An 18,446-nucleotide genomic window follows, 5' to 3' on the forward strand; every position below is an offset into this window, starting at 1 on the left:
CCTTCTTATAAACAAACTAGGGAAATACAACCTAGATGGAGCTACTCTAAGGTGGGTGCATAACTGGTTGGAAAATCATTCCCAGAGAGTAGTTATCAGTGGTTCAGTCATGCTGGAAGGGCATAACGAGTGGGGTCCTGCAGGGATCAGTTCTGGGTCTGGTTCCGTTCAATATTTTCATCCATGATTTAGATAATGGCATAGAGAGTACACTTATAAAGTTTGTGGACAATACCAAGCTGGGAGGGGTTGCAAGTGCTTTGGAAGACGGGATTAAAATTCAAAATGATCTGGACAAACCGGAGAAATGGTCTAAAGTAAATAGGATGAAATTTAATAAGGACAAATGCAAAGTACTCCACTTAGGAAGGAACAGTTGCACACATACAAAATGGTAAATGACTGCTAGGAAGGAGTAGACGTTCCCCGACTTACGCAATCGTTCCATTCCGAAAGCCTTGTGTAACTCGAATTTTGCGTAAATTGGAAACGCCCCCCTCCCCCCCCGTTTCTAGCTTACGGAACTTTTTCCGTAAGTGCAAATTTGCGTTAAGTCGGGTCTTGCGTAACCCGGAGAGCATCTGTACTGCAGAAGGGATCTGGGAGTCATAGCGGACCACAAGCTAAATATGAGTCAACAGTGCAACACTGTTACAAAAAAGCAAACATCATTCTGGGATGTATTAGTAGGAGTATTGTAAGCAAGACATGAGAAGTAATTCTTCCGCTCTATTCCACGCTGATTAGACCTCAACTGGAGTATTGTGTCTGTTCTGGGTGCCACATTTCAAGAAAGATGTGGACAAATTGGAAAAAGTCCAGAGAAGAGCAACAAAAATGATTAAAGGTCTAGAAAACATGACCTATGAGGGAAGATTGAAAAAACTGGGTTTGTTTAGTCTGGAGAAGAAAAGATGGAGAGGGGATATGATAACAGTTTTCAAGTACATAAAAGGTTGTTACAAGGAAAAGGGAGAAAAATTATTGTCCTTAACCTCTGAGGATAGGACAAGAAGCAATGGGCTTCTTGCAGCAAGGGCGGTTTAGTTGGACATTAGGAAAAACTTCCTAATTGTCAGGGTGGTTAAGCACTGGAATAAATTGCCTAGGGAGGTTGTGGAATCTCCTCCATCATTAGGGATTTTTAAGAGCAGGTTGGACAAACACCTGTCAGCGATGGTCTAGATAATACTTAGTCTTGCCTTGAGAGCAGGGGACTGGACTAGATGACCTCTCTAGGTCCCTTCCCGTTCTATGAATCTATGTCTCTCTCACCAACAGAAGTTGGTCCAATAAAAGATATAACTTCCTCCCCTCCCGCCACCCCTTCTCTCTACCATCCCGGGACAGACACAGCTACAACAACACGGCATAGAATTTTTATCCCAGTTATTCTAATTATGATCCTTAATTCCTAGTATAGTCTTGCATGTTGTGTGATCTGCCAGACTGTTCCAGTGCCCGAGGGAGAGGTGGGGAGCCTGAGACCAGAGAGTGCCGTGCTAAGCAGGAGCAGAGGACCGACTGGACTGGAGGCTCTTCAGCAGCATGGAGCCCCCCACGACGTTGCTCGTTTTTCGTGGGGCTGCAGCTAGTTCGGGGGGGTGGGGGGTGCGCAGAGTGCGATCCCCCCCCGCCGCCGCCGCCGGACTCCGGGTTTGATACAGAGAGGGGAATGCTCACCCAGCTGGAGAGTCTGAATGTTACTTGATTTCCGTGGGCGGGCAACGTTGCATTGCTACGGGCCGGAGGCGGGCGTCTGCAGCCGCGTCCCGAGTGGGGAGTGCAGCCCCCGCCCCGCAAAGCCCTGTCGTGCGGGGATCCATAGGCTGCAGCTCCCTGTCCCCCTAGAGACGCAGCCCTGTGGGTGCACCGCTCCCCAGCGCGGCTCCTTTAAGTCCCCATTCGCTCGTCCGCCCTCCAAAGCATTCCGGGGAGGGGGGGTCACCACGGAAACAACCGAGTGCTCCTGGGACCCAAGTCCCCCTGTCCCGGCCGGGAAGGGGGAGGGATGTGTCTCCCAGCGTGCACCGCGCGCGCAGCCCCCACCCCCTTGTGGCTCCGGCTCCTGCTCCTCCTCCGGCCAGGCCCGTTCCCCCTTTGCCCGAACAGCCGCAGAGCAGCAGGAGCCGCCCGAGCGTTGGCTGCTCCTAGGCTGCCTCCTCGCACGCAGCCAGCGCGCGCCCACCAGCCCAGCTGCCGCCGCCGCCGCGTCTCGCGCCCGCGTCCGCTCCCGGCGCGAGCCGCTTGGGTGTCGGCTGCCGCTGCATCTCGCGCCGCGCGCAGGCGTCGCTCGTGCCGGCCGAGGATGGGTCGCGGGGCGCTGCCCTTGCTGTTGCTGCTGGAGCTGGCCGGGCGCTGCGCCGCCGCCATGGACGAATGCGCGGACGAGGCGAGCGGGCGGCCGCAGCGCTGCATGCCCGAGTTCGTGAACGCCGCCTTCAACGTGACTGTGGTGGCCACCAACACATGCGGCTCGCCGGCCGAGGAGTACTGCGTGCAGACCGGCGTGACCGGGGTCACCAAGTCCTGCCACCTGTGCGACGCCACCCAGCCCCACCTGCAGCACGGCGCCGCCTTCCTCACCGACTACAACCAGGCCGACACCACCTGGTGGCAGAGCCAGACCATGCTGGCCGGGGTGCAGTACCCCAGCGCCATCAACCTCACCCTGCACCTGGGTAAGTCGCGGGGACCCTCCCCGGCGGGGGGCTGCGCTTTGCTCCGTCTGTCCCCGCCCTAGGCCAGTCCCTCTCCCGCAGAGGCGCGGAAGGGCTGCCCTTGAGGGACCGGGACCCGTCTCCCCCGCTTCTCCTAGTCAGGAGCAGTGGGGACACCTGTATGCCTTCCCCCTCCACACACTTCACTTCTTCTCCTCTGCATTGCATTGCGGTGCCCCTGTCCTACGAGAGCACGGACTCGCGAACCCCCCTTTCCTCCCTGCCATCTGCCCCACTAGGGGCACGGCTACATGTATGCATTTCCAAACCCGGCTGGGGAAAAACCAGCTTTGCGTGTAAGGCTTCCCGCAACAGCAAACTGAAGAGCAAAGATTGGCTTGGGAGAGGAAGAGAGAAGGGAAGTGTGAGTGCTTGGAATTTAAGGATGAAAAGAACAAGACTAATTTCAGACCAAGCTTGTTAACACTCTTTTTAATAGTTTATGTTGCTTCTAAAACTTCAGTGACCCGCGCTGTAAAAACATAAAAGAATCGTAACTTTATACATATGCACTCCTCCTCAATCATTCCCTTCTGTCTGCATTGTATTGGAGTTCCTGTGCCGGATGATCACTACCACTCCCTTTGCAACCCGCACTAGCAAAGACCCATCTGTATGCACTGCTGGTTTTGCCATCTCATGCACGACCATCCTACACCTAGTGCTTAAATCAACAGAAAAACCACCTTTTCCTTTCTTGTTCCTGCATGACCAGAGGCTTCACTATTCCTCCTCCCGTTCCCCAAAATATCCTCCACTAGTAGCGTCTCTCCTGCATACATGACCCATCTCTACACTTAATTCCTAAATAAGAAATCTAGTTCTCCCCTTCTGGCTGCCTGTCCTAAACGAACAGGAGCTCTCCCCTGTCCCCTCGCTGCTTCCTGTACTAGACTTGTATGATTTCTCCTTTTCCCAGACAAGGACTCTACTTCCTCTTCTCCTTCCCCCCCTCCCCTCCACCCCTTTAAACTAATAGACCTGCCACAGCCCGTCAGAAAGTTTGTCCCACTCCCATGCTCCCCATCCTTTCCGCCTTCTAATAAGGACCCTATCTGAATTTTCCTTGAGATAATGTGATGAGGGCCAGTTGCCCCATAACTTTTGTGTTGAAACTTGGAGATCTCCATGGCAACTTACGCCTATTCCCATCCACTGAGCAGATTAGTCATAGTAAAGAAAGGAAAAAAATTTAAACCTGACAAAAACTGGAGAATAAACTATTTTTGTGGGGAGGGAGGGAGGGAGGAGGAGAGGGATGGATCAGACCATGCATAATGTCGCAGTGTGTGTCTGGCACTTTAAAGATTTTTCTAACACAGAGTTAACATCTTGCTTTGTGGTATTCAAATTTAATTAGAGGCCACAAAGCTTAATCCTATCATACAGAAAACAAAGGTACATGTGTCTGCCCAAGCTGGTAATAAATTACTGAAAGTGACTTCTGTATACAAGCAGGCTATCTATCCTCTTTGGATTGTCCCTTTCTTTGATTTGTGTGTTTACTGATTTTTCTATTTTTTTTTTAGTTGAATGGGGTCTTCTTAGCAAAGGTTTTGATTCAGTGCTAGAAATACTTTTCATGCTTCTGGGTTGCATTTTTTTAAAATGTAATTATATTTATGAAGTTTGGCAATGTATACATTCAAAATGAACGGTTAGGTGTATAAACAAATCATAAATGAAAACTGTAGGGAAGTGCTTAAAGATCTGCTAAGTTAAAGGCTTGCCAGTTAGTCTGTAGATTCAGATCTCATTGTGCTTGAAACAAACACTTAAACATAGGGTTTTGCAGTAAATCTCAGCTCCTGCTATCTGCAGAGCAATAACTGTCTCATTCTTAATGCACAAAGCAGGATAAGCTTGTAGACATCAGACTTGGAATTCAGAAAGGGAAAGGTTGACAAGAAAAACAAAGGACATGGAATAAATACTTCCAGCAGTAAATGTGTTAGATTTTCTCTGTGCTCATGTGCTCACTATTCTGTTACTCTGTCTAAAGTGGATGGGTTGCTGCTAAGGGTTCTGGGTTAGATTAAACAATTCCACTTTTTGGTCATGTTGAACAAACTTCTATACGGGAACAGTGCTGTCTGTTAGTCTGGGAGATCTAGCACCATAAAATTAAAAAAAAAACCCTACTCTTTGGCATATTAAAAATAACAGGATGTAGTAAAGTTTATTTTAAAAGAGTGAGATTCAGTAACATGAGGTGACTTGTGCTTCAGTGGTGGCTGAAGTACATGTGATCTGAAAAGCTCTTTGGCAGCTAAGGTACTATATAACACCAAGTGCATTGAGGATGATATATAAATATTTTACCGAGGCGATATTTCTTGTCAATTAAAAGAGAAGATTGGAAATTTAAGTCTAAGCATTCAGCAGCAGGATATGATAGTCACTTGAGTATTTTCAAAAAATTAGCTTTGGAATAAAACTTCTTAAGCTTGGCTTCAACCTAGAAGCAAACTCTTGATCCTGTTGAAATTCCACCAAAATTGATTCAGCTGTTTAAGCTATCTCTGTGTGGAGGAAAGGAAAGTGTGTTTTTTTAAAAAAAATATTACGGTTCAGATGTTTGGTGCTTGAGTAACTAAAAGGCAGACTTAGGGCATGTCTACACTGGCAGAGTTGCAGCACCAGGAGTTACAGCGCTGCTCAGAGAGAGTGTGAACACACAACAGTGGTTTCCCTTAAATGGTCAGCTGCCTGCGCAATAGTGTGTTCACATTTTCGCAGCACTTGCAGCGGTATTTGGAGCGGTGCACTCTGGGCAGCTATCCCACAGAGCACCTCTTCCTCTTCTTCTGCTAAGCATTGTGGGAAGGCTGAGGGGGTCATGGTGCCTCCTGAGTCCTGTTCCAATGCCCCGTGATGCACTGCTTCGCATCCCAGCAATCCCTGTTCTTCCGTCTGCATTTGGCACCATCTTTCAATGGTTTGTGTACTGTGCACCCTGCTTCTTTGGGCTGCAGGAATGGATCTCGAACTGTTAACAAGTATACTGCTCGCTCTGATCAACACATCATGAGTGGCAGTGGAGTTATTCCTTAAACTACAAAGACAAGAGGAGTGTGACATTGATCTTGCTATACATACGACACGAGATTGCTTGTGGCATTCATGGAGGTGCCGACCACAGTGGAATGCCGCTTTTTGGGCTCGGGAAACAAGCACCGAGTGGTGGGATCACATCGTGATGCATGTCGGGGATGATGAGGAGTGACTGCAGAACTTTTGGATGAGGAAAGCCACATTCATGGAACTGTGTGATGAGCTTGCTCCAGCCCTGTGTTGCAAGGACACGAGAATGAGAGCTGCCCTGCCACTGGAGAAGTTCAGAGTGGGAAAGTCGACCGTTGGACTCGTGTTGACAGAGTCTGCAGGACCATTAATTGCATTTTGCTCTGAAAGGCAGTGACTCTGGGCATCATGCATGACATTGTGGATGGCTTTGTGCGGAGGGGCGATAGATAGCACATACATTCCAATTCTGGCACCAGACCACCTAGTCACCAAGTACATTAATTGAAAGGGGTATTTCTCAATGGTTCTCCAGGTGCTTGTGGATCACCATGGGCTTTTCAGACATTAATGCAGGCTGGTCTGGAAAGGTGCATGACACAGACATCTTTCGGAACACTGGCCTGTTCAGGAAGCTGCAAGCTGGGGCTTTCTTCCTGGACCAGAAGATCACCGTAGGGGAAGTCGAAATGCCCATTGTGATCCTGGAAGACCCTGCCTACTCCTTAATGCCGTGGCTTATGAAGCTATACATGAGGCAACTTGCCAGCAGCAAGGAGCAGTTCAACAAAAGGCTGAGCAAGTGCAGAATGACTGTTGAGTGTGCTTTTGGCCGTTTAAAGGCTCGTTGGCGCTGCCTCTATGGGAAGCTGGACCTGGCCGATGACAATATTCCTACGCTTATAGCTGCATGCTGCACGCTCCATAATATTTGTGAAGGGAAGGCTGAAAGCTTCACTCAGGGCTGGACCGCCGAGGCTCAGTGCCTGGAGGCTGAGTTTGAACAGCCAGAGACCAGGGCTATTAGAGGGGCGCAGCGGGGGGCCATAAGGATCAGGGATGCCTTGAGGCAGCAATTTGTAGCTGAAAGCCACTAATATTTGTTGCTATGCTCGGGAGTGCAGTGCTTGTAATGCTAAGAGGTGACTGGTGCACACGATGCAATAGGGGGATTTAACGTAATTGTCTGTTGCTTTGCAGGGCTCTATTTGCTTTCAATTAATAGAATAAAGATTCCTTTAAAACCAGCACAATTCTTTTATTAAAAAATAACAACTGGAGGCGAGAGTCAAACAAAAAAACCCATCAGCAGTGAGGGGATGGGGGAAGGGAAGGTCCCAGGACAGCTAAAGATTTTTGTATGTCCAGGGATCATATCCAACCTTCTCCTTTGGAGTACAATGCAGTGGGTACTGTACTTAAGCGGGGCCAAACTGAGGAGGGATGGGTGTTGAGTGCAGTGGGTAGTGGGAGTCCGCAGTGCTGGACTGTGAGGGGGAGGAGTGGAATGCTGTGGCTAGAGAGTGGAGCCAGGAGGTTGATAAGATTGTGTTGGCAGTGTCTGGGGGGAGCATGGGAAAGAGTTCTGTGACAGTGGCTGCAGGGCAAGAAACAAAGCAGCTCTGCCGAAGAGCCTGCAGCTGCAAATTGCCCAGTATCTTCATGAGTTTCCTGGAGATCTCTGAGGGAGATTCCCATGAAGTGAGGGAATCAATCAACAGCCTGTTCCGCTGCTCAGACTAGGCATGTGATGGGAGACAAGTCTGCTTTCTGCAACCTTCCTGCCCCCCACAATTTGCTTTGGTGATTCCCAAATCAAATCCACTTACCGGGGCCTTGTCTCCTGTTTGCCCTTCGCCGACAGCTGTGACTGGTTAGTCTCCTCCGAGGTAGAAAAGAGTTCCTGGCTGCATGCGTCTCTGACCTCTGAGTCATCCTCTGCCTCTGGGTCCCCCTCCACATTCTCGTCCAAGATTTCCTCCTTCTGGCTCAGTCCACTCTCAACTGGCATGCGAGCCACAGTGGTCTTCGCAGTGGAGGTGGAGTTGCCGCCGAGTATCATGTCCAGCTCTTCGTAGAAGTGGCAGCTCGTGGGTGCAGCACCGGGAGCGATTTGCCTCCTGCGCCTTGTGGTAGGCGTTCCGCAGCTCCTTCTCTTTGACCCTGCACTGTAGTGTGTTCCGGTCATGGCCCCTTTCTGTCCTGCATTGTGAAATCTGTTTGTAGGTATCATATTTGCTACGGCTGGAGTGCAGCTGGGACTGCACTGCCTCCTCTCCCCAAATGCTGATGAGGTCCAGCAACTCCGCATTGCTCCAACCAGGGGATTGCTTGGTGTGTGGAGCATTCATGGCCACCTGGAAAGATGTTCTGAGACCACTGCACGTGGCACCGAGGAAACAGGAAGAGGACTTTCAAAATTCCAAAGGAATTTACGGGGTGGAGATGACGGTTGGTCACCTGAGGTCAGGGGAGTAGAGTTCAAACCAATGACCAGAGAGGTGAGAACAGGCATTGTGGGACACCTCCCACAGGCCAGTCGTAGCACTGTAATTGCCACGGTGTCTACACTGGCACTGCAGCGCTGTAATCGCCACGGCGCAGAAAGCTGTATGCCTCTTGGGGTGGGTTTTTTTACAACAGTGGAACTGCGCAGTTTCTGCGCCCTAAATGGCTTGGCAGTGTGTACATCTCGGGAGTTACGGTGCAGAAAGCTGCTTTACCGTGCAGAAACTTGCCAGTGTAGACAAGGCCTTAGTTAAAAATCTTCTGATTTAACATATAGGACTGAATAAGGGTAAAAGTCTAGGTTGAACTAGGAACTTCTTTCAGATAAGTTAGTCATTTTATGCTTTAGCATTCTTTGCGTAATTTCAAAATAGAAGGACCAAGATACCTTTTAAAAAATTCTCATGTCCCCAAATTAATAAATCATACATTCAGGGACATGCAGATTATAGTTCACTATAGTGTGTTCTGTACTAATGGTCCCCTGTGAACAGCATTGACCTGTTGCAGTCACCACTAAAATGTCAGGGTTCCTTTATATGAATTGCACTTTTGTGCCGACACCTACTACAAATGCCAAAAAAAGGAATTTCTTAGTATTGCGGTTAGTAATGTGTTTTATTGTATAGGATGGCTCAATTCAAATACGGTTAATAAAGGGAAGGAAGATCTTGAGTGGTTAAGATTTCATGAAGTCATTTTTATCTTTATTTTTATTCATTGTTTGGAGTTTTTATTCAGGACATTTGTTATAGGAAGAAAAAAATCCTCTTCCTACAATAACTTTATTTTCTCAACTTTTCTGTTTTGGACAAATGTATTATTAATGAACCCCATATAAAGTCAGAATTGGATTTCATAGGTCTTTCATGCTTCTCATTACCATTGTCATGTGAATATCTACATACATAAGCTGCATGCAGTGTTTTTGTAGCTGTGTTAGAGACAAGGTGGGTTGGGTGAGGTGATATCTTTTATTGGACCAACTTCTGTTTGTGAGAGAGACAAGATTTTGAGATTTCACAGAGCTCTTCTTCATTCAGATCGTATAAATCTTTCAGGTCTAGGAAACATACTCAGAATGTCCCCCTAAATACAAGGTAGAACAGATTGTTTAGCGTAAGTAGTTAACACATATTTCAAGGGACCATTCAAGGTGAAGTGTCTAAATACAGATGCTCTAATACAAAACATTGCATATGCCTACATGTATATTTCAAAAGGAATTATTTTGGGGAAGTTGTATGGCCAGTGTTACACAGGAGGTCAGGCTATGATCACAATGGTCTGCTCTGGCCTTGTAACCTATGAATCTACAGTACATCTAAGACTTTTTTAAAGTACATTTTCTCTATAAATTTTATTTTTAAAATGTGGTGTTGGAGGAGTAGTAGTATTGCAGCATAGTTATTATTGAGATGGAACATTAATTTCAAGTTTCTGTTTGCAGGTTCTTGTGGTTTTTTTTTATAGTTTTCTTCCTTTCTTTTTAGGTTAGAATTGAACTTAAAAAAGAATCTAGCTGAGTTTGAGCTATTTGGAGTGTGCTTTTTTTGCTTTGCCAGCTTTTTTTTCTTTTTTCCCAGGCAGTTTCTTCGTACTTTGAAAATTTGAAGAACAGTAACCTTGCTATAGATTGAATCTTTCGTGTATACTGACGTGATGGTAGAAATTTTGTTTAGAAATAGCAAAATTGTAAGTGTCAAACTGTGTGTGACGCTATGCTGTTTGGTAGTGACTTTCTGTAAGAAGTGCAGTTCACTGGCTCATTGTACTGAAATAGTGTAAACTGGGTAAGACAGTTTTTAGCCTTGAATGCTCTGGACTCATCTCTGCACCTTCACCAGTCATCCTTGCATTAATTCCATACACAGTCTTTGCATGAATGAGTGATTGCATGTTCTGTTCAGATTTCATATGGTCCTGATAGCCTGCATGGATTCTTTGTTCATAGATGTATACATTTACATTTAGCTGTATTAAAATGTATATTGTTTGCTTGCACCCAGTTTCCTAAGTGATCCAGATTGCTCTGAATCCGTAACCTGTCGTCCTTGTTGTTTACCACTTCCCCAATTTTTGTGTCATCTGCAAACTTTATTCATGATGTTTTTATGTTTTCTTCCAGGTCATTAATAAAAATGTTAAATAACATAGGGCCAAGCACTGATCCCTGCAGGATCCCACTAGAAACACCAACATGACGATGATTCCCCATTTATAATTACATTTTGAGACCTATCAATTAGCCAGTTTTTAATCCATTTAAGGTGTGCCATGTTAATTTTATATTATTCAAAATGTCATGCTGTACCAAGTCAAACAGAAGTCTAAGTCTGTTACGCCAACACTGTTACCTTTATCAACCAAACTTGTAATCTCATTTAAAAAAGAAAAAGATCTCAAGTTAGACAGGATCTGTTTTCCATAAATCCATGTTGATTTGCATTAATTACATTACTCTCCTTTTCATTCTTTATTAATTGAGTATCATATTGGCCAGTCTCGTATTGTCTTGCCTGGGATAGAGGTCAGGCTGAGGAGCATATAATTACTTAGGTTATCCTGTGTACCCTTTTTAAAAATTGGTACATTAGCTTCCACTCTTCTGGAATTTCCCCGGTGCTCCAGGACTTTTTGAAAATGAACATTAATGGTCCAGGAAGCTCCTCAGCCAGCTGTTTTAAAACTCCTGGATGCAAGTTTTCTGGCCTGCTATTAGACACTTTTAAAATGTTAGTAGCTTCTGTTTAACATCCTCTAGAATTACTAGTGGAATGGAAGGAGTGTTATCGCCATATGATGAGACTAGATCATCTGTTTTTCTCTAAATACAGAACAGAAATATTTACTGAATGCTTCTGCCTGTTCAGCATTATTGTTGATGATTCTACTATTTCCCCTCTAGTAATGAACCAATATCGTTGTCAAGATTCTTTTTGTTCCTAATATATTTTAAAAACTCCTCCATATTGTCCTCAACTCTGCTGGCCATAGACTTCTTGTGTCCTTTTGCTTCCATTATCAATTTTCTACTATTTCTAACTTCTGATTTATATTCATCCTCTTTCTTTCATTTGTTATATATTATTTTGATAGATTCTTTCACTTCCCTCCTAAACCAGGTCATTTTTTTAAACCAGTACAGCCTTCTTTCTGAACTGTAGGATTGACTTTTTGGGCATCTAGTAAGCCAAGATGTTCTTAAAGGATTCCCCAATTATCATTCACATTTTCTGATTAAGTTCTTTCTCCCAGCTGATCTGGCTCATAATTGTTTTTAGTTTTGTGAAACTGGCCCTGTAAAAACACCATGTATATGGATTACTTATCTGGACTTTATTCTGCTCGCACATTATAAGTGATCGTGACTTGATCACGTTTATACCTAAACTACCATTAATTTTCAATTTAAAGAGGGGATGGGGATTAGAAAGTGATGGTATGTGACTACTTTTTCCTTTGCACTTTTTTTTTTTTAAATGGTAGCAGTGAAAAGGTTGGGTATGATATACCTACCTATTTGTGGTTCTCCCCCAGTTGAAACCTTTTGCTGCATTCCTGATTTCCCACCCATATTAATTAGTACTTAATTGCTGTTAGTATTGCCACTGAGCCTGTGTATACGCACACCCAAGACGTAATTACTGCCTTAAAGAGTTTTTTCATTGAGGGAGCAGGGAAAGAAATTGGGTGCTGAAGTTTATTCTATTTAAGCAGAAGTCGGGCTGTGCCGCAGCTGAGCGCTTCTGTGTTCTCTCAGTGCTGTGAGAGAGCCCCACGCTCACAGACCCACAGCGAGAAATGTCCTTGAAAAAGGTATGTCTACACTGCGAAGTTGTTGGCAAAACTTTCTGTCTTTCAGGGGTACTTAAAAAAGCCCCCCATGAAAGACAAAAGTTTTGCCGACGCAAGTGACCGTGTGAACTCTCCTGCTGACAAAACGAACGCTGCTTGCGGGGCTGGAAGTATTTGGTTGGCAAAAGTGCCGACAGAGCATTTACACATGCTGAGTTTTAGTGACAAGGCTGTGTCGACACAATCTTGTCGCTAAAAGTTGTGTGGTGTAGACAAGCCTTGTGTCTCTTTTCCTGTGCTCTCATTTCCCCCCAGTCTTCTGTCCTCTTTTCTTCTCTTTCCCTTAATCTTCCCTCTCCTGGACCTTTTCCAGTTACCCAGCTTCCCGTTAACTTTCCCACACTGATCCCTGTTTCTCTCCTCCCCAAGGGGTCTTGCTGCTACTGTCATTTCACTTTGTTCATGCACTCCTACTCTTTCCATCTGCCACAGAACCTTTTGATCCCAATGTTTCAAACCTTCTGCTAATACGGCAGCAGCATTCACAGAACACTGGTTGGTGTTCAAAGCAGTAGAGTCCCTGTCTACATTACAAGTTCAGCCTGGTTTTTATAAGCATCTGGTGACACCCTCGCCTGGCTCATTTAGATAAAACACAGATGAATTGAGTCCATGCAGAAGCTTTTTCCACAATACTGTTGAGTCGTGCATCCCCACCAATGCATGCTGGGACAGTCTGGGTAACTATCGTATAGTATCTCAGCAAGAAATAGTGCCCAGGTGACATGCACAAAGAGCGGCACCACCAGCATTGTGATGTGTTACGTGTGACTTATTACACAGAGAGCTTGAAGAAAGAGGCTTGTCCACATGCTTTACAGAGGCATGATTAGGGTCTCTATCCATGCTAAAGGTGAAACTGTTTGTTGCCACAGTTAACTGAGTATTTACTATGTTGTTTGTAGAGACAAATCCATTTAGAGCTAATGTCACAATTTACAAACTCAGCTGAAATTTGTAGTGTAGACAGGTAGTGCCTAGCTTCTCAATGTGTTCAACATAAGACTGAAAAATAACTGCATACCTCAAAAAGAAAAGGAGTACTTGTGGCACCTTAGAGACTAACAAATTTATTTGAGCATAAGCTTTCGAGAGGTACAGCTCACTTCATCAGATGCATGTAGTCCGATGAAGCGAGCTGTAGCTCATGAAAGCTTATGCTCAAATAAATTGGTTAATCTCTATGGTGCCACAAGTACTCCTTTTCTTTTTGCGGATACAGACTAACATGGCTGCTACTCTCAAACCTGCATACCTTAGTTTCCTAGTAAATACCAATGCATACTAGAAGAAATAGATTATTTTCGCACCAGGCCCACTACGTTACTACATTGTCCTTCTGACTACTCAGCTAGCAGTGCACTGTATTTTATTTTGAGGAGAGTAACTATGGATGATTACGTATGCTCTCTCCTTGAAGTACAGTTTGGGGCATGATTGCCATTTGAAGACATTTAAAAGGAAACCTAGGCAGGAAGCCAGTTTTTATGTTCAGCCTGAGGATGGAGTTGCTACTTATTCACTGCAGCCAGGATTTTTAAATACAGATCTGCAGCTTGTCCTTAGGCATATACAACACAACTTAATTTAAACTCATTTTATCTACACAAACCTGAGACGATCATTTTTAATTTTAATTTTTTTTTTTTTGGGAACACAACATTTGAGATTCCAGTTGCATTTGACCCAATTACCTTACTAAAAACTTAGGCTGGTGCTTTAACTCTTATGAAATAACCACAAAGAAAACTAAACGCAAAGAACTACATTCATGTAATAGAATATCTGAAATTCTGCATGCAGAAGCTATAATGTTCAAAACTTAGGGTGGTTGTGGGAACCACAACCAAAACATACTGTTGCTAACTGCTACTTACTGCTTTGGATGGTGGTTTAGAAGTGGTTACTATAGTTTGAATTTCCTCACTTAGATATATGAAATCTTAGTTGCAATCTGGCTTTTGCATTAATATTTTTAGGCATTCTTTTGCAGCCCAGTGGGGACTTGTATCTTTTTTCTTATAATACGATGGTTCCTGCATCTTTAAAGACACAGGTGCATTTTATCTGGGAACAGTTGTGCCTGCTAGTGTTAGTATACTTGAAGGTCTGTCATTTTCAGTTATAAACAACCCCTGTTAACTTGTCTATAAATCACTTGAATTGACAGCTTGAAAGAGAAGGTCTTGGCCTGGACATGATTTCTTTTAACCAAGTGCTAAATAAATGTGTTTTGCCATGAAGTAAAGCAGTGATATGAAACTGGAAATGGATAATAACTGTTTAGTATGCAGTTACATTTACTCTCAAATATGTGACAGGTTTCAGAGTAGCAGCCGTGTTAGTCTGTATCTGTAAAAAGAAAAGGAGTACTTGTGGCACCTTAGAGACTAACAGATTTATTAGAGCATAAGTTTTCGTGAGCTACAGCTTACTTCATCAAATATGTGAGCACAGTGTGTTGAGTCAGACAGTTTTAGCTCATTAATGTGAATTTCCCTGCTTTAGTAGGTATCAGTTGGACCTATAATCTTTCTATAACATAGGTGGTGTTTTGTCAAAGAAGTAAATATTATTTAATCTGGAAGAAATCTCTCATCTGAGAGAAATGACTAACTGTGATTTGTCAGGAAATCCTTTGGAGACTTTGTTAAATCAAGGTCTGGGAATGGCTTGCTGAGCACTTCAGTGACTTCACTGTGGTATTTGTGGAGCCCTGAGGGGACTCTATTTTAGTTAGTCTCACAAAGGCTTGATTTACATTTTGCAGGTTTCAACATGAGTAGTTAAGAGATCAGCTTTTTAATGGTCAGCAGTTGTTCAGTGCAGTTATATAAAGTTGCTTTAAAGCTCTTTATATGTTTTCTCTAATTCCTTTCTCCTGCTTCTTTCTTGGGATGCTGGTGCCACTACAGGAGGCATTTGGGAATACTATGCGTGGCTGAACATTTATTTTAGGGGATGGAGAGAGCTGGGATTGTATGGCATTTTGCTGCACAAAATAGCTGCTATTTGTGGTGCTCATTCTGAATTGCTGTCAGGTTTTATCATTAGACCTGACACTTAAAAGCAGTCATGTTTGTAGTTTTTAATATTAGCTGTCATTTGATGTTCAGATTGAATAGTTTGTTGTACAAATATTGGTTTATGTAGTAGGTAAAGGCGTAGTTTGTCCCTTGCAAGCTCCCCGTATATATAGGGTTCTTAAAGCTTGGAGTTGCTGATTTCTCCAGAAATCTGCAAATTGCAGTTAATGTGATTTAGTCTCAAACCGTCTAAATAAAATGGTAGTTTAAGTACAAATTGACAGGACGGGAATTTCAAATCTTAAATTGCAGCACAGGAGGGCACAAAAGCAGAATTGAGAGCATCACTCTTAACTTTGAGTGTTGTAGTACGTGCCGGTCTAATATTTGTAACGTTAAATATCGTGTACATTCTCGGGCACCAATCCCGCAAATAATGCGTGGTGGGTGCAAGAGGCCCGGGCAGGCTCAGCCTCTCTAAATAGGATGCGGTGCACTTCCCTCGGGTGGCGCGCCGGCCGCAGCCTTGGAGCACCACCGGGCTGTAGCCATGCCCATGCTCTGTCCCACTCCCACTCGTCCTATTCCCCAGTCGTTCTGCCCTCGCTCTGCCTCTTCCTCTGTGGAACTTAATAAAACTAATCCATAAGCATAATTTTACATAAATATCCTTAAGCTGAGTATCAGGGTTTCAGTCTCCTACGATTAGTTTAAAAACAGTTATGAAAGTGTAAGGGTTGGCATGTTAAACTGAATTACTGTACTTATGGAGGGTGGTGAAACACCGGAATGTGTTACCTAGGGAGGTGGTGGAATATTCCTTCCTTAGATATTTTTAAGGTCAGGCTTGACAAAGCCCTGGCTGGGATGATTTAGTTGGGGATGGGCCCTGCTTTGAGCAGGGGGTTGGACTAGATGACTTCCTGAGGTCCCGTCCAACCTTGATATTCTATGATTCTATGATGGACACAGGCGCCGGCTTCTAATTTTCCCTGGGGGAGCTCAGCCCCCACTCAGTCCCAGGCCCCGCCTTGCCTCTTCCCGCCCACACTCCACTCCTTGCCCCAAGGCCCCACCCTGCCTCTTTCCTCCCCTTCCCCCTTGCACGCACGAAACAGCTTATGGACTAGTATTATTGCACAGTATACTCCTGTTTATCAAGAACTAGGAAAGCAAAAGTTTAACCAGTTAACCAATAAGCTTGATGCTTATTGGTTTCTGTTGACGATTAAACTCCGCCCAGGGTCCCGTCTACCAGCCCCGCACACCCGGGGTCCCAGCTGCTGCCACGCAACTAGGGCTGTGCTGTCACCCTGTGTAGAGCCCATGGCATGCGGCTGGCAGCCAGGACCTCCAGGCGTGGGGCTGGCTGCGGTGCACTGCCTAAAACGTGGGGTTGCTGCAGCACCCCCTGCACTCGTAGTTCCCCAGTTAAACGTTTAACTGATAGAATTTTAATTGGTTACACGGTTATTGTTTTTCCATGTTCTTTGCATCCCTATCTGAAACCCTGCTAACATGAGCGGTGGGTAGCATAGGCTGGGGAAGGCTGTGCCTCTTCAAACAGCCTGGTGTGGCCTCCCCCACACTCTGCGCCCATACTCCCTCCTGCCTGCTTCCAGTTGCCTTCCCACATGGCCTTCCCTGACTGAGAGGCTGAGGCCGGTGCTCACAAAGCCCGCAGCTGGGGGCATTGGAGCCATGCCGCACCGCCCACCTGGTGCTCCAGGGCTGGGGGTGTGGGGAGGTGCTGGCGACCATAGGCTGTGGGGGGAGGGTGTGCTCTGGGCTTCAGTGGGGCAGGGCGGATGGAAGGGGAGGGGCAGGGTCTTGGGCAGGGGGCTGGGGCCGGGGCTAGTCTTCCCCAACCGCTCAATCTGCATTACTTGAATCCCTGTCTTGGATCCCAGCATGTGATACAGCAGCGTGTGTGACCGATGCTGGGGGACAAGGAAGAGATTTGGAGAATATGGAGATTCAGATAGCGGAGCAGACACCCCTAGGTTGGACTGTGGGGTGGCGAAGGACAAGCCCGCAGTCGTGGGGGCAGTTACTCTGCTGCTGGATGGCTCCTGTGACAGAGCGGGGAGCCCTCTGCAGCCTACCTGTCCCAGGAGTGAGTGAGTGTGGCCATGACAGCAGAGCTGCAGTGGGCTCCCTGCACTGTTGCCAGGCTGATAACAACCAATCTGTGCGGGTGCAAGGTGTGGGGGACATCAGAAGGGACTGCAGTCCTGGAGCGGCAGAGCTCCATGGCCAGGACTGGAAGGGGTAGAAGGATGAGCCCTGCTACAGGGCGGCCACCCCACTGCTGAATGGCCCCTTCCCTCTCAATTATCTGAACTCCTGCTTATCTGAATAAATAAAATCTGTGTCCCCCATGCTATTTGGGTAATCAGGAGTATACTGTATTTGTAGTGTGATAGCCTCCAAAAGATTCAGCCAGGATCATAGCCCTATTGTAATAATGCTGTACCCCCCTTAAGCATGTGTGAGACAGTTCCTGCCCCAACTATCTGTTTACAAATTTTGTTTTATTTGTAAGTTTTTCAGTAGTGCTCATCACCACAGTATTGTCTGGCTCACGGACATTAATGGATTTAGTCTAGCAACTTTCCTGTAAATAAAGAACATGTTGTTTTATGGTTACCTCAGCTGTGGCATGCAGTAGACTAAGTGCTGCTCTACATTAGAAAAGTGAGCTAAAATAGTTTACAGATTAAGCTAAACTGATTTTAAGCAAGGTTTGAACTTGTTGACATGCATCTACGTTAAGGATCTGTAATGAAACTAGATAAATTTAGTTACCCCAGGGCAACGTGTCTAATGTAGATCTGCCATAAGGGACTTGCCCAAAATCACACCAGAAGTTGTGCCATTCTTCCTCTGTATGGTATATTTTATGAAGAATTATTCATCTTCTACACAGTTTCCTCCATGTGCTAAAATGGTGTCCAATAAATTTAAAGGTGGGTGGTAGTGGTGGGGACGGGGACAACTACTGTAAGGAGGGATAAACATTTATTTGTAATTGTTAAGGAAGAAATATTTGCATGCTCAGCCCTCTTATGTATGAGGTTTAGGGTGGAGTGTGTTTCAACAGGGGAGTGAGTAAAGCAATGGAAAAGGAGCTTAAAATGAAACTGCTTTCAGTGCTTTTTTAAATTAGGTAGAGGTGGTAATAATGACGGGGTGGGTGGTTAACACAAGAGTGTTGAGGAGAATTCAGCAAGCTGTAGCAAAATTAGCAGAAACAATTTCTGCTGCAGTTGACAGCTGAGTAGGATTTTAATGTTGCTTCAGTGTAGTT

General features: G+C 45.3%; 1 protein-coding gene across 1 annotated transcript in view; it reads left to right on the forward strand.

The window, feature by feature from the left end:
• The first annotated feature begins 1,996 nt into the window (after window positions 1-1,996).
• LAMC1 (laminin subunit gamma 1) overlaps window positions 1,997-18,446 on the forward strand; it is a 133,568-nt gene continuing 117,118 nt past the window's right edge. Inside the window, exon 1 of the mRNA XM_073356621.2 lies at window positions 1,997-2,681. Coding sequence (XP_073212722.2) covers window positions 2,012-2,681 — 670 coding nt within the window. The 5' untranslated portion in view covers window positions 1,997-2,011. The remainder of the gene's footprint in view (window positions 2,682-18,446) is intronic.

This window comes from Lepidochelys kempii, chromosome 8 (genome assembly GCF_965140285.1).
Source record: "Lepidochelys kempii isolate rLepKem1 chromosome 8, rLepKem1.hap1, whole genome shotgun sequence".
Taxonomy (NCBI): Eukaryota; Metazoa; Chordata; order Testudines; family Cheloniidae; genus Lepidochelys; species Lepidochelys kempii.